The sequence below is a fragment of the Desmodus rotundus genome, chromosome 9 (genome assembly GCF_022682495.2).
Source record: "Desmodus rotundus isolate HL8 chromosome 9, HLdesRot8A.1, whole genome shotgun sequence".
NCBI lineage: Eukaryota > Metazoa > Chordata > Mammalia > Chiroptera > Phyllostomidae > Desmodus > Desmodus rotundus.
This window is the reverse complement of record NC_071395.1, coordinates 103,003,072-103,018,849: the sequence shown is the minus strand read 5'-3', so window position 1 is coordinate 103,018,849 and position 15,778 is coordinate 103,003,072. Positions and strand designations below refer to the sequence as shown.

Sequence of the window (15,778 nt, the reverse complement as noted above, 5' to 3'; positions counted from 1 at the left end):
GGGGTTGATGGTTTGTTAGACAGGTTTGGGGGTTTTGTGGTTGTTATCAGTTCTGTTCAATAAAATTCAGTCGTGTTGAGTGTCGATTAACAAAAAGTATTTTCAGTATGTTTCCAATTTTGTAAAAGTATTTCTGTCTTTCTATCTGATCCGTCTAATGTTAATGATAATGATTGCTGGGTGGTAAGATTTGGGATAAAATATTGCTGCTTTTGTACTTTTCTGCATTGCTTAAATTCCTTAAAAAGACATGTATCAGACACAATTCATCAGCACATAGAGAGAGACGGAGCTGGAGAACGAGAGGAGCAACACCGAGTCTAGTTTACACGCTCAGTGCTTGCTGTTTATCAGGCAGTGTTCTATACCTTTTACCTGTGTTAGGTTGAATCCTATGAAACCGCCACTATTCGGCTGTTCTTGACCTACAAAAACAGCAGCGTCATGGGGTCCCATTTACATTTACTCCTTTAACCCTTGAACAACCCTAAGACGAAGATGGAGAACCACCGTTGCTATAAATGCAAAGAGAAATCAAGGCCATCCTGCCCTTCAGAGCCCAGGCACCCACCCCCACCCCATCCTCTGGCCTTGTCCTCACACCTCCCCCCCACAGGCCAGGACGCACACACAGCCAGAGGAATGGTTCTCTGTCCCAGGATGCCTTACGAGGCGGCACGCACCATCGATCTGAGCACCGAAGGTAGGAAGGACACGTGTTCTTGCTCTAACACAGTGTAATCCCTGAATGAAGTCACCCTGGTTTTCTAGGGGGTACAGGTTCTCCAGAAGTTCTGTTCCAGAGCCCGCAGAACAACTTTGGTGCACCTGTAGCTCCCAGTAGAGTCCCTCGGTCCCCGACCAGGGCACCAGAGCAGGATACACTTGACAGTTTCATGTTTATTTTCAGAAAGTGATGAAGACAGAGAAATATATCCAGACACCACTCTCTGTACAATAAATAGCCACCCCATTCCAAAAAGAGAAAAAACAAGCGCACGCACACACATAACCAACCCTCCCCACGACCTTGCTCCTTGAGACGTGCACCATCCCCCCAGCCCCAGTCCCTCCCTTGGACCTGGCTGTCTCTGAGCAGCTGGGACCCAGGCCAGCTGCCCAAAGTCACCTGGGTCCTCTCCCTGTCCTTGGCTGGCTGACTGTGATAAAATCCATGTCTCTTTATTTTCAGATCAGGGATCCACACATATGCAAACAACAATGCTGCAAGTTCCTCTACAGAGGAAGAGAACTGAGCCTCCACTTCCCCACCCCTCAGAACAGAGGGCGCTCCTTTGTGTCCGCAACCTTGTTCTGTGTTCTCTTTTCCAGCTGGGAACCCACAGCCAGAAGCAGCACCAGATAAATGACTGTAGTTAGGGTACAGGCGAGGGAGGGAACGTGCCTTTCAGGTTTCACCACGGGCCAAGAAGTAGCCAGTGAGCCCTGGAATCCTTTTGGGCCCCCCTCCTTCTCCACCAACTACAAAAGGAGAAGCGTCAGAAGGAGCTGGGGACTGCTCGGTCCTGAGTCTGTTGTCTATGTTAGGTGATGTCTTCCGACCTAGCAACACTGTTTCTGTTCCTTTCCCCAGGCACCTGCTCAGTTGGGAAAATAGTTATAAAACTGGCCTTCAGTGTCCTTATCGAAGGGAGAAGGGGCCCCAGCAGGGGAAGAGCTATCGCCACTGGAAGGATAGGGGGACACACGCCTCCTCTTAGAGTCTCCTTCGCCCAGTCCTGAGTCACCAGACTCTGGCCGGATGGGGGTGACCTCAGTCCACATGGAGGTGGAGCCCTGGTCCTCTAGCCCCCTCGCCTCTGAAGCACCAGGACCAGGTTCCATGGGCAGAGTCCGCATGGGGCGGAACCAGCTGGCTGGACCCATCTTGGGAGGGTACTGGGGGGCCACCGGCCAGCCGGTTCCAGGCGCCAGGACCTCCTGGCCTCTGTAGTAGGACATGGTGGGCCCGGGGGGCGAGGGCAGGAACGCAGGCTTCATGCTGACTGCTCGAAACTCGGCCTCATAGCTGTGGTCCCGGGGGGCCCCCAGCCAGTAAGGCTGGGGAACCACATCCTTGGCTTGGCCGGGAAGGTCGGGGTAGAAACGGTTGGGAACGGGATACTGGTTGGGTAGGAGTGGAGAATAGTGGTCTCCCCCAAGCAATTGACAGTTGGGTCCAGGCGGAGAGGGGACACTGGTGTCAACAGATGCATACATGCTAAAAAAATGGGAGGCAAGAAGACAGGGTTCAAGAGCGGTACTGGCCACCAATGAGCCTGCCTGTTGCACATCCCACCCTGCGCCCTTCTTCCCTGGCCCACCCACTCTCCAGCACCCACCCCAGCCTCTCCCAGCCTTAGGGCAGAGAGGGAAATGTGCTGAGCACATCCGGGGTCCCACCCAGTCTCAGGAGGGGCCAAGAGGAGGCCTCTACAAAGGCGGGTTGAAACCAGTAGCACTTACGACTCAAAGTTCTCCCGGAATCCTTTGGCAAAAGGATTATTATCAATTTTCAGCTGAGTAATCTAGAGAGGGGGGAAAACCGTGTCCTGAGTCCTGAGTGTGGGGCTAGGAAACTTCCAAAATCCCTCCCAAGGGAGACTGGGGCCCCACTCTCCCCATCCTTCCCCTCCCAGGCGCGGGCCCACACTCAGGGCAGCCCTCACCTCGGCATTCTGGTAGGCCGTCACGGCAATGAACTGGGTTTCTTGGAAAGTAAAGATGTGAGTGTTGGAAGCGTTGCAGGCCACCTCTGGCTCCCCATCGTTCACCTCTACGATGTGCAGCCGGGGCTGGTACTTATGGAGGGACTGGAGTACAATCATCTGAGAGAGAGCAGGAAGGATGTGAGGGTGAGGAGGAGGATCCCCCAATCTGAGGTCATTGTGTCCAATCCCTTTCCCTGCCACCATATAACTTCTCCCAAGCCTTCCAACTCCAGGCCCCAGCTCCTTGGAGGCACCAATTCTACCCTCTCACCCCATTTCCTGTCCCCAGATGTCCACTGTGACCGAGGCATTAGTACAAACAGGGCTGTTCAGGGCAACCATTCCCTGGGATCACAGGTACCAACTCTACACCCAGCATGGTACCCGAGTGAGGGCAGCGGGGGATTTGGTGGAGGACGCCCCAGACTGGCTTGGCCTGTGTCAGCCCGAATGTGGTGTCCTGCCGGCCCTGAGATTCAGCTTCTTCCAATCTCATTTTCCCCTCAAGGTGGGTGGGAAAAAAACAGAGTTGGAGAGGAAGAAAAGTGACTCCCAGGAAACAGTATCAGCCTGCAGGACACCCCGCAGCCACCGGACCAGGGCTGGGGGTGGGGTTAGCCCGTGGGGAGGAGTCCTACCTGAGTTGCATTGTTGGAGGCCCCTTTGTTGTTTGTGAGCTTTAGTTTCCCGAAGGACACTTCCTGGCGCATCCAGTGGGCTCCAGTGTTGGGGGAATCTGGGTGGACGTACATGCGATTTCCTGTGGACAGTTAACCTGTTTGGCACGCAACCCCCGGGCCATACCCACAGTGATGTGGGCCTCTTTTGCCTGTTCTGAAAGGGATGTCAAAAAGGACACAAGGGAACCACCGGACGAGGCAGGGCAAAGGGAGGTGTGGGCAGAAGACAGAGCAGAAGACAGCCCAGAGCAAAGCAGAAAAGAGATGACAAATAGAATGGAAGCGAGAAGTGGGAAGGGCTGAGGTGGGATAGGATGTGGTGGAGTGTGATGGGGACTTAAATCCGGAGGGGCCTGTGTCCTGTGCAGGGGCATGGGGGTTTGCTCTGGATCCACCAGGGGGCGCCCAGTCTTGGAGAAACAGTGCCCACTCCCCCGAAACAGGGCGCGTACCTGGCATGCTGCCCTCCGCCTTTCCACACTGCACCCACTTGCCGCTCTGATACCGCCAGTGGTGCTGGTCCACCAAGACCACGTCCACGAACATCCGGTAATGGCTGGTGGGCTCCAGCCCAGCCACAGTAAACGACAGGAATGGAAACATCCGTCTGGGGAGAACAAAGAGACCAAGCAATATCCATCAGCCACAGTCCCTCAGACAGCCACACCGCGTGCAAAGGCGGTCAGTGGTGTGCTGGAGGCGGCCTGTGCCCCTCCAGAGAGCCAACTGAAAATGTTCAGAAAGTGCCAGCCATTTGTTAAACAGCCATAATTAAAAATTAAGTTATATAGCCCTGGCTGGTGTGGTTCAGTGGATTGAGAGCCAGCTGGTGATCCGAGCAGTCGCCTGTTCGATTCCAAGTCAGGGCGCATGCCTGGGTTGTGGACCAGGTCCCCAGTGGGGGACATGCGAGAGGCAACTGATCATGTATCTCTTGCACATCGATGTTTCTCTCCCTCTCTTTCTCCCTCCCTTCCCCTCTCTCTAAAAATAAATAAATAAAATCTTTTTTAAAAATGTTGTTCTTTCAGAGGGTCCGTTGCTAGACATTAGCTGCACACCATGATCTGTAAAGTTGGTTTGCTTCCTAGGGGGGACCGAAGCCTCACAAGCAGTTCCTACTAGGTCCCCAAGCCACAGCCCCCCAAGCCCTGATCTGGCCTCAGTCTCACACCCATTCACCCCACGGTGGCCCTCACAGCACTAACACACCACTGGCCTCATGGCACTCGTCCACAGGCTCTCCCTGCTCCATCCTGCTGGGCCCAGCGTCTGCAGGATGGCCTGGGCCTTCGGAGAAGCAGTTGAAGTGCTAGGCGGGCCTTTGCATCCACCTGAAAGAGGGCTCTACAGAGCACAGTGCTCATGCTCAGAGCCCTGGTTCCCAGGGAGGCAGAGGACGTTGGTGTTGGGATGCTGCACCACTGCGTGCGCCAGAGTAATACATTCAGAGAAAGAAGCGCTCCCATACCACAGCCACGTCCACCGCCTTCACCATCTCCACCCCCATCACCACCATCCTTACAACCATCGCCATCATTACGATTATCGACATTCTCATCATTACCACCCAATCACCACCATCACTGCAACACCAGTTCCACCATAACCACAACCATCACTTCCATATCACCATCACGACAGTGTCTGGTCCACCACCACCACCATCACCTCCACCATCACCAGCTCCATCACCACCATCAATACAGCCAGCACCTCCACCATCACCACCACCATCAACTACAACTACCCACTCCACCATCACTGCCTTTACTACGACCGCCACCTCCACCGGCACCAGTGCCATCATCATCTCCGACAGCTCACCCCCTCTCGTCTCACACAGGCAGGAAGAACCGAGTTTTCAGGATGTGAGAGTTACCTCATCAGAGTTATTTCCCATTCCCGCACCCTCCTCTCTTCCTCCTACAAGAAGTTCCCTAGGACGGGAAAAAAGGCACTGGTCCACGAGTCAGGAAACCTAGGGAAAAGAGAGTCCAGGGCCCTGGGGACACTGTTGGGTGGTCCCTAGTCCCCAGAGGGTCCCAGAGAAACGCCCTCAATAACCCTGGGAGATCTGCCAGGAGGCCATGCTCACATTCCTGTCTTCCTCAGACTCTCCTGAGCTGAGATCAAGAGACTTACCAGTCTTATGACCTTGGATAAGTTAATTGTCAGACCAAACCTCAGTTTCTTCTCCATCTTTTCTCTAACAGCTGTTAAGATGTCCAAAAGATATGAAACTCAGCTCACCCTCTCTCCCATCCGCCCCCCATCCCTCCTTCCTCCAGGCTGAGCTGTCAGAGCCCTCTGGCCAGGCTGAAGGACCCTGAGCAAGAGTCCAGAGTTCCCGTTTCAGGCCCTGGGTCCCAGGGACTCGGCAGGCCAGTCAACTTGAGAAATCAAAGGTTAGGAATGAGCAATCAAGGGTGGGAGAATATTTTTAACCCCTTCCTCCCAGCTCATTCTATGACAATGGTCAGGCCACTCACATGTGTCCTCTTTGGTCACTGGTTCCTATGCAAGCTTGTGGGACTGAAGATAAAGAAGGAAACCTGTTCACTGCACCCCTACTTATGCAGCAGCCAGTTCACTGAGACACAAAACCTTATTTCTGCCCTGGCTGGTGCGGCTCAGGGGATTGAGCACTGGCCTGCAAACCAAGGGGTTGCCAGTTTGATTCCCAGTCAGGGCACATGCCTGGGTTGTAGGCTGGGTCCCCAGTGGGGAGCGCGCGAGAGGCAACCACGCATTAATGTTTCTCTCCCTCTTTTTCCCTCTCCCTTCCCCTCTCTAAAAAGAAGTAAATAAAATCTTTAAAAACAAACAAACAAAAAAGTGTTATTTCCCATTTTATACTTGAAGAGGTGCGGTGACAGCTCCTTGGCGGGAGAGCAGAGCACAGGCCGTGGTCTCCCTCCCTCCGTCTCACTCACCACGAACAGCGAACAGCGGGAAATGGAGGACGCACAGGAAGAGGATGGCCGAAGGGGAGAAGAGAAGGGAGGTCTCAATTTCACCCTAAAAGCCTAGAATCACCACCAGCTGGAATCCCAAAATAGCCTCAGATTTACATGACACTTTGCTAGGAAGGGACAGGGAGCAAAGATGGGTCTGTGGTGCCAATCTGAGACCCCCGAAAAGACCGCTGACCATTCTGCTCTCAGAGGACAGGCTCCAAGACCCCAAGCTCCTCTGATGCCCCTAAAGACCACCCTGCCTTGAAATATTTGCAGGGTCATCCCGAACACCGCCTACACGCTCCAATTCACCACCATTAAGTACAAATTAAAAGCGGATGGTTTTTGCCAGTCATGTTGGCAAAGTGTTTCAAAATTGGTAATATCTTCGTGACGCCGATGGGCCTTGGGGAAATGTAGCGTCCCCTTGTACACGACTGGTAGGGGTGTAAATTGGTAGCACGTTTTGGGAGGGTTCTCCCGCCATGCCTGGTACCCAACAAAATGCAAAAAGTGTACTCTGTGGTCAAGGGGTCCCCTCCTCCCACCAACTCAGACCCACTTAATAGAAATCAGACAGCCGTTAGCAAATGGCCGAACAGAAAGCAAAGCTGTTTTCACCTGCCCTCAGAGAAATGAAGTCAGTCGGCCCAGTTGAAAGCAGCCTTAAAGATAAAAATACTTCTGAAAAATTTTGAAAGTTCTTGGAATTGGGAACATAGAGAAGGGAAAACCACAATGGCTGCGAGGCCAGTGATGGAGGACTGGATGGAGGACTGTGCGGGACCGAGGTTGTTTTATCAACTCCTAACTTCCCACGGACCGTGCACAAATGCAAATTGAGCTGCTTCACAACAGACCTACCCGAAGTGATCTTAATTGTAATAATCAACTAATCACACCCAGAAAAGTGGGGATTGCCAGCAATTAATGTACACCCACACACCCACACAGAGACATCAGCCTCTCTCTTCCTCTACTGAGAATGTCTACCGTCAACTCTCACATGCTCAGCAACACATTCATAGCACAGAAACAGTGCCGCACAGAAACCCGAGTCTGGGTGGGCACCATCGGGCACCCCAAGTCTCCACAAACACACGAACCCGAACGTCGAAGTCTCCAGTCAGGCAGCCCATCAGTTTGCCCTCAGTTTCCCCCTCCCAGCTCCACCTGAGCTGCCTGGACCAGTCTCTGAACCTGGAAGCACCGCCTGACCCCCACCGGTTCCTGCCCCTGGAGGAGGGCAGGACTTTGTCACTGGCCCGCACCCGGGTGGGAGGGAGAGGAAGGATCTGGGAGCAAGTGAGTCAGCTCAACGCAAAAGGCTGTGGGGCTGTGGGTGAGCCTGGGCTGGAAGGATTTTTCAAAAAGGAAGAAGGCCGTGGGTGATGTGGTGGTGAATGGCAGGTCACTGGAACCCACGGAGGGACAGGCCATCCTGCCAAAGCAGGGGGACAGAAAGGTTGCTATGCTCTGAACCCAACTCCTGTGTTTCAGAAGCCAGCAGCAGAAGAAAATGGCCTCCCACTTCCTAGATATGGAGTGACTCAGGGCTGGTGGGACTGAATTGGGGGTGCTGCATCCTCTGACCCTTCCACCCCACCAAGGGGCTCCTGCAGCCTGATCCACGGGGAGGCATTAAAGGAAATGGTGAGGGGCCACTGTCCTCTTCCAACAGGGAGCCCGTGGCATCCAAAGCAGTCCCTCTAGGTGGATCAAAAGCATCAGAATTATAGAACACACACACACACGAAAAATTAGGGAAAGGTCATGATATTTGGGCATTGCTTTTTCAGGTTTGTTTTAATGGTATTGTGGTTATTTTTTTAGAAGTCATTTTTAGAGGTGCATAAAGAAATATTTAAGGATGACATAGTATTGTGCCTAAGATTTACCTACTAATTCTTGACATCATCACTAATATAGTTGCAGACCAGAGGGGTAGAAGTGGATGGAGTGAGTGAGGAGAAGGAAGAAACAAGATTGGACCAGTGTTGACAGCTGCTGAAGCTGGGTATGGGCGGGTGGAGGTCATTACATTCTTCTCCTCACTGTTACACATGCAGTTGGCCTTGTCAGGGGCACCAACCCCCGTGCAGTTGAAAATTTACTTACAATTTTCGACTCCCCCAAAACTTAAGGACTAATAGCCTACTGCTGCCCAGTAGCCGAAGCTGAACAGATAATGTAAATAATGTATTAACACATATGTACTGTATCCTTATAATAAAGTAAGCTAGGGAAAAGAAAATGTTACTAGCCCTGGCTGGTGTGGCTCAGTGGACTGAGCACAGGCTGCAAACCAAAGGGTCGCAGGTTCAAATCCCAGTCAGGGCACATGCCTGGGTTGCAGGCCGGGTCCCCAGTGGGGGCCACGTGAGAGGCAACCACACATGGATGCTTTTCTCTCTCTCTTTCTCCCTCCCTTCCCCTCTCTCTAAAGAGTAAATAAATAAAACCTTTAAAAAATAAATGTATCATAGTTTTAAAAAAGAAAATGTTACCAAGAAAATCATAAGGACGAGTTAATGCATTTATAGTATTTATTGAAAAAAATAGGCGTATAAGTGGACACGCTCAGTTCAAACTGGTATTGTTCAAGGGTCAATTGTACTGGGATTTTTCATAATGAAAAAAAGTGTGGCCTGAGGGAGGTGGGGCGGGGGCTGGGTGGAGGCAGGCAGAGGGGGAAATGTGGGCACTGTTGTAATAGCGTACATAATAAAAAATAAAGAAAAAAGAAGTGTATGGATCTAACTAGGAGACAACAAAATGTGTCAAGAGAGAATTATTCAGCAAGATCCTAAAGGGAAAGAAGGAGGCAGTAGGGGCAGAGGTGGGGGCCCACACTCAGACAGGCAGCCCCGGAGATACCTCCCTAAAAGCCTGGGCAGACCCGCAGCTGGCCTGGCTCCCATCCGGCCCCTGCAGTTCTGGCTGATGCTTCGTCCACCCCATCTCTGGAGACTGGAGGGGCCAGGGCCTGGCAGCAGCTGTAGGAAGACCCAGGCCAGACCCCAGGGTGCAAAGGCTTCCGGACCACACAACAGGGTGGAGGCCCAAGTTCAGGTCTCTGTGTGACCGAATGTCAGCCACTTACTATCCCTGCGCCTCAGTGCCCTCAGCTGTATAATGGGGGGACCGCTTGGCCTCCCTAGCACACAGAAATAATGGAAGTGAAAGCACTCTCAATGCATCAAGGCCTTCGGACATCGTGGGTACTGTTTTTACTCCGGCCACGGAAGAAACCCGGGCAGAAGCCATCTGGGTTCTGGTGCCAGTTCTGCCAGCGACAGGTGTCCTGTGTAAACTTAGTAGAGTCTCTTACTGTCTCTGGGCCTGTTTCCTTGTCTGCGCGGGGAGGGGACAGAACTGGACGAGATCTTTTGGGTCCCCTCCAATTCAGACGCAATGGGACTAGAAGCTTGGGCTTTGCCTGGATGTACCCAGAACGGCCAGGGTCAGGAGAGCAGAGAGGAATTATCAGAAGGCTTAGGAGATGAAGGCCATGGCATCGAAGAAAATGCCGACTTTCTTGGGTCTGTCCCAGGGAAAGAGGAATAGCTCAGCAACTCGAGCCAGTTGTGGCTGGTGGACAGGTCCCTCAATCCCAGGCCACCCCACAGAAATCATCAGGTGGGAAGAATGTTCCAGCAACGCCCAGATTGAATGCCAATCCCAGGCCCAGAGTGGCCTCTCCACTCTCACGCCCCAAGCCCCATACTTGGTATACACTCTTGAACACTTCCCAGGCCCACTGGTGACACAGCCCCCCCAAACACACACAGACAGGTCCTTGCTGGTCCCCTGCCCACACGGGCCCCCTGGGAAAGGTGGGTGCTCACTCTCACAGCCAGACACAGGCAGGGACCGCTAGGCGTCTTGCTTACTAAACAAATACCACACAAGTCATGAGTTTCTCTTTCTTTCCCCACTCAGGAGGCCCGCTCTCTCCGGAAGCAGCACCCTCAGCCCCAAACCCTACCCCTCATGCACTGAGCCCAGGGGGACCTAAACCATGGGTTCTGCAGGCTGGACCAATGAATATGTGGACAGGGGTGTGGACAAGCTCTCAGGGGACAGACCTCAAAGGGCACAGGCTATGGGACCAGCTGCCAGCTGGGACCATAGGTTAGCCTCACCTGCTTGGGCCCAGGGGCACTTGGGCCCTCCTACAGAAGCCTGTTCCTGGAAGGGATCTGTGCCCCCTGCACACTTTACCAACCCCCAAACCACACACACACACACACACACATACACACACCAGACATATGATCTCAAAGTACTACCGGAAAGGAAACTTGGCGACTGTGTCTCCATGTCACCAAATCCTGGTCTTACCACCCCTCCCAAACTGACCTGCGAACAGCAGCGGCAAAGGGGCTGGGAGAGGTGGGCCCCGGGGGCCCGGGAAGATGAGGGCTGGGGTAGTGCGGGCCACCCTGCAAGACTCTGCGCTCTCCCTCCATTTCCCCACACGCCAGGGCTCAGGGGTGTCCGGCCCTGTCGGACTCAGGGCACTAGCTCCCCCTCTGCTTACTGCGACCTCGACTCGGGCAGGGAGCAGGGCACACACCGATTCTGGGTGAGCCCCTAAACACCGTTCCCCTGAACCGAGGTAACTCTCATTGCACCCGCTCTCACCCATCTTCCTTTGAGTTCTGCGGGCTGGTGTAATCTCCCGGGAGTAAACAACCCCCAGAACTTTTCATTACCAGCCCCTCTCGATCCCTCAGAAGCCTAAACCAAAACAGCGAGGGGCACGGAGGAACTAGCAACGTCTAGACAGAAAGAGAGGGAAGAAAAAAAAAAAACAAAACAAAAAGCCACGCACCCGGGTTCCGGGCAGGCGGGACCGCGGCGAGCCGGCGGCGCTGCGGCGCGCGCCTCACTTACCGTCCCTGCTTGGTGATGATCATCTCCGTCTGGTGCTGGTTGAACTTGGACCACAACAGGTGGTTGTTGAGCGCCACTCTCAGCTTCCCGGACACCTCCAGCCCGGCTGGCAGCGCGTAGTCCTCGCGCGGCCCCGGGTAGAGCCCGGCGCGCGGGTCCGGGGCCGCGTAGCCGTCCCCGGGCTGGTGGAAGCCCTCGGCACCCGGCGTCGGCGGGAAGGGCTCTCCGGGCCCGGGGAAGCCCGCGGCCTGGGGTCGGGGCGGGTAGGCGTAGGCTCCGAGGAAGCGACCCGGCGGGGCGGGCACCAGGGCGCCCCCGGCGTAGGGCGCCCCCAGGCTGGCGCCCGCGCGGCGCTCGGCCGCGTCCTGCACGCCTGGCTCCGGGTAGAAGTAGCGGTTCTGCGGGTCGGCGCCCGGCGCCTGGCCCTCGTCACTCGCCGGCATCGGCTCGGTGCCCGTCAGCATGTCTCCGCAGCCCCGACTCCCCGATGCCCATACGGGGCGGGGGGGCACCTTCCCGCGGCCGTCGAGGGCCGGCCCCCTCCGCGCGGGGGCGGCCCAGAGGGTCTAGGGCTGGGGGGGGGGCGGGGGCCCCGGGGGCGGGGGCCCCACCGGTACCCGGGCTCGGACGCCTGGGTCCTGCGCCCGCGTTTGGCGGGCGCGCAGCAGCTCCTAGTCTCCCTCTCCAGCGGGCCACTGTCACTAGCGTCGCGGCGCCTTTGCTGTGGCTTTATGAAGCTCTCTGGATCCCCCATACACCCGCCACCTCGGCCCCGCCCCGCCTCACCCCGCCCCCTCGTGGCAAAACCTAGACGGGCGGCTAGGACTGGAGGGCCCCCACCGCGTAGACCAGCGAGTCCCCGGCACCACTCGTTCGCGCTTAAAGATTTTGCCTTCTGGGAGAGTCAGCCCCTCTACCTGAAATGCCAGCCTGTTCCTTCTCTGGACACTCATGGAAAGTCCAACCGCTTTCGAAGCCTCAGCTCAAAGTCTCCCTCCTATGGGAAGCCTTCGGTGATGGCTCAGGTGGGAGTCAACTGGCCTTCCCGCAGCGCTCGCAGGCTCAGAGCCACTTCGACCATGAATTTCATGGCTGCCCAGTGTGTCCAGGCTCTAGGCTCAGTGGCTTTGCAGGAAGTGCTGGCGCTCCTTCTCCCAGCCAGAGGCCCAGCGGGCTGTGTCAGATGCAGGCCTGGAACCCTGTGCCTTGGGGACATCTGACGACAGCCTCAGGCTTGCAGGGCCCTGAGCCGGGCTGGGCCCACAAAAGCTCCCTCACCTGGGCAAGGCCGCAGGGGCACTAGAAGGGCACTGGGCTGCCAGGGCTCAGTCTCAGGGTGGGCTGGGCCTATCTCTCAGGTGTGTGTAACCTGGGCAAACTACCTTCCTCGCCTGAAAGCCAGCCTCAGGTGCTTCATTCCTAGGCTGGGGAAAGCTTTTCAGAGGGACTGCGGGCCTTCCGTGAGAGGAGCACCTGTGCAGCGGCCTCCAATCTGTTGTTATAGGCAGGCGGACAAGCTGCTTCGAGCAGAGCAGAGGCAGGCGACGGGGAGGAGACCTGCCACGTGTTCTGGCCACAGGACCAGGCCTTTTCTGTGTATTTTTCCTAGTCTGTTGACTAATGTAGTTCTATTCCTGTTATGATGAAAACTATCCTCCCCCCCCCAAAACTGAAAATAGCATCATTGGGAGTTTTCCTGTCTGTAAAGATAAAACATACTTACATAGAAAACCTAGGCAGTAACAGTAAAGTCAGGACTGTGTAAATCCCCCCAAATTTAGAATTAGCATTTTGGAGACCACCCTTGGAGACATTACTCTCTACACACAGCCTCTCTGTCTCTGTCTTGTGTGTGTGTGTGCACACACACGCACACATATGTGCACACATGCACACGCACACACACATGTGCACACATGCACACACAAATACGCACTTTTATATAAACACCATGTGCCGCTTTGACATATGTTTTTCTTTTTCACTCAACTAGGTGTCATGGAATTTCTTGCATGTCAATATATAGATAAAGATTTAGTTTTTTAAAGAGTGTTTTTGCAAAATTCTTTCATCTGATAAAGCCGAACCTTTCCTCTCCCCGCCTCCCCAGCCCTCTTCAGTTCTCCCCTGGGGGCTCGCCCCAGCTCTGCCTCTCTGTCTCAGCCCAACAGGGCTTCACCCTCGGGCGTCCATGGGGACTGCCTGCTCCCAACTAGAGCTGAACTGAGAGGCAGGTTAGCAGGAGAAGGCAGAGCTGGGGACCCCAGGGGGCGGGCATGACCCAAGAAGCATGGGGGGGAGAAAGAATCAGTACGCCCCCTGAGGAAGGAGGCCAGATAGACTACATGACAGCACCAGAACCAGGGACAGGCCTCCTCCCACCCCTTTCCCCCTCATTTCCCCGTGCCTTCAGGAAGGTGGAAGTTTCTGCTGCTATTCCAAGGGGGGTAAGCATGGCTCGAAAGAGAGGGTGACCTCGGAATCCTTGGCTACCTTTCAGATTTCAGCAAGACTCCCCTGAACGACTGTCCCCAGGGGACATGAATGCTGACACCTCTTCAGGGGGATCTTTTGCTAAGTGCTTGGCTGTGGAAGCCAAATGGACTCTTGTTGCTCCCTTGCTCTCCCCTCCTCTTTTCCGTACTAATCCTAAGGTCAAGTGATCCACCCCCCTGCCTCGGAACATGACGGCCCTGAGCTCCCACCCAGCTTTCTAGGGCAGGACGGATCAGGAGTCTCCAAGTCAGGTGGACCTGGGGATGTGTCCCCAGGGGAAGACAGTGGCTGGGGGTGGTCTCTCTATAACCTCTCACAGGGGTTCTTGCGGGGGTTTTCCAGGGCTCTTACAGCATCTTCCAACCTGGCTCACCAACCCCAGATTCCTCACCCCCTCCCTCCAATTCCTTCCACCCAAAAAAGAAAGTGCTCGTGAACAGCGGGCTGAGAAGCCCCGGTGTCACCACTGTCAGTCCCGCCCTCCGCCAGCTTGGGTGAGAAGAACAACCCTGGCAGTGACACCTCCTCCTCCTCCTGCCACCTCACCTCTTCCCTGGCCCCCCCGGGCTGGAGTGGCGGGAATGAGGAGCAGGACAGGAGCCCCGCTGGGATCCCCTGATTTCCCTGCCACTGCCCCTCCCAGCCCCTCCCTCATCCCTTCAACCTGCTGAGCATCCGGGAGGCGGACCCAGGTGGGGCAAAGGCATGCAGGGTGTGTGTCCAGGACGGGAGAGTCACAGTGCCCAGCAAACGTAAACGTTATGGGACAGGTAGACAGTAAATATAAGACACTGAGTGATTTGCCAAACTCACACACCGGCCGCGCTGTGGCAGAACCAGGCAGGAACCCCGGTCTCCTGATATGAGGCTCCGCCCACGAGAATGGTCACCTTCCCATTTTGAGAAAGAACAATAGCCCTGAATGAAAAGCTGCATGATCACATGAGAGAAGGCTTGGAACCCACCAGCCTGGACACCGGTTTTCTTCACCCTGTTGTCCTCTCTGTGTAGCCAAGGCTCCTTTCCAAGACGGTTCCCAGTGAGGCTCCAAATGAGGAAGGCTCCCCCGCTGTCACACCTGTGGGCTGAGGACTGGGCCAGGAAGCTGTTACAGTGTGGATTTCTGAGCCCCCCCCCTCTAGAGACTGTGATTCTCAGGCTCGTGCCAGGTCCCCAGAACCTGTGCCTTTAGGAAGGACTCCAGGTGTTGCTGGACCCCAGGGAGCCCACCCGTCCCACTCTCGGGCCCCCTCCCACTTTGCTCTTCCACCTCGGAGTCACATCCCTGTATAAGAAAGCCACTGTGCCCTGGCCTGGCTTGCCGTGCGCCCATCAGTGGGGAAGATTTGCTGTCTGAGGAAGGCTGCTGCCAGCATTAAGAAGACTTTCTTACTGAAGCTCCAGGACCAGATGTTACATTCCTTACCCCAGAATCTAACGGCCACCTGGGTGCTCTCCTTAAAGTGTTTGGAGTGATGAGCTTCTGCAGGGACCCAGAGGCTCTTAGGGCTGATACTGCAAGGTGTGGGGAAGGTGAGCAGCGAATACATGGGGGGAGAGGGGGAGCGGCTATTGGTAGAGACTCAGCACAGGGGCCCCAGCACCCAGGATTTCTGCCCTCGCCCTTGCTGGGCACAGCCTGAGAGGCAGTAAGAGCGTGGATGAGAGATGGGGGCAGTGTGTTGGGGATGAGGCAGGAAAAGAGAGAGAGCACAGTGTGAGGCCTGGGCTACGTTTCTGAAAGAGAAATTTACAGGTGGAGAGGGACAGGGACCACGAAATCAGAAACCCAGAACGTGACTCAGTGAGAAAGCCTCAGGCCCAGCAAGAGGGGAAAGAAGAAGAGAGGGAGCTGAGCCCGTGAGAGGGAGGGCTACAGATGCAGAGATGCTTGTGAGTCCTGTGGGTCCCAGAGGCTGGGGCCGAGGGAAACAGGGGGGCAGGCTTGGAACCCCCATTCCACCCCTCCCGGGCTGTGTGGCCTGTTCAAGTATCTCAACTGCAACGGCTTCCTTGTCAGTAAATGGAGCTA

The 15,778-nt window shown here is 55.2% G+C and overlaps 1 protein-coding gene across 1 annotated transcript; it reads right to left on the bottom strand.

Annotated features, from left to right (window-relative positions):
* Positions 1-816: 816 nt before the first annotated feature.
* TBX21 (T-box transcription factor 21) lies at positions 817-11,938 on the bottom strand. Its single transcript, XM_024573354.4, has 6 exons — positions 11,251-11,938; positions 3,844-3,998; positions 3,350-3,471; positions 2,670-2,828; positions 2,467-2,528; positions 817-2,221 (listed from the first exon to the last, which is right to left on the bottom strand). The coding sequence occupies exons 1-6, from the start codon at positions 11,712-11,714 to the stop codon at positions 1,603-1,605; spliced, it is 1,581 nt and encodes a 526-aa protein (XP_024429122.2). The 5' UTR covers positions 11,715-11,938; the 3' UTR covers positions 817-1,602.
* Positions 11,939-15,778: the final 3,840 nt, after the last annotated feature.

Coding starts and splice junctions, on each gene's coding strand:
- TBX21 (XM_024573354.4), bottom strand. CDS start 11,714: ATGCTGACGGGCACCGAGCCGATGCCGGCGAGTGACGAGGGCCAGGCG. Junction 3,999..11,250: donor ATCATCACCAAGCAGGGACG/GTAAGTGAGGCG, acceptor TGTTCTCCCCAG/ACGGATGTTTCCATTCCTGT. Junction 2,529..2,669: donor CGGCCTACCAGAATGCCGAG/GTGAGGGCTGCC, acceptor CCCCCTCTCTAG/ATTACTCAGCTGAAAATTGA.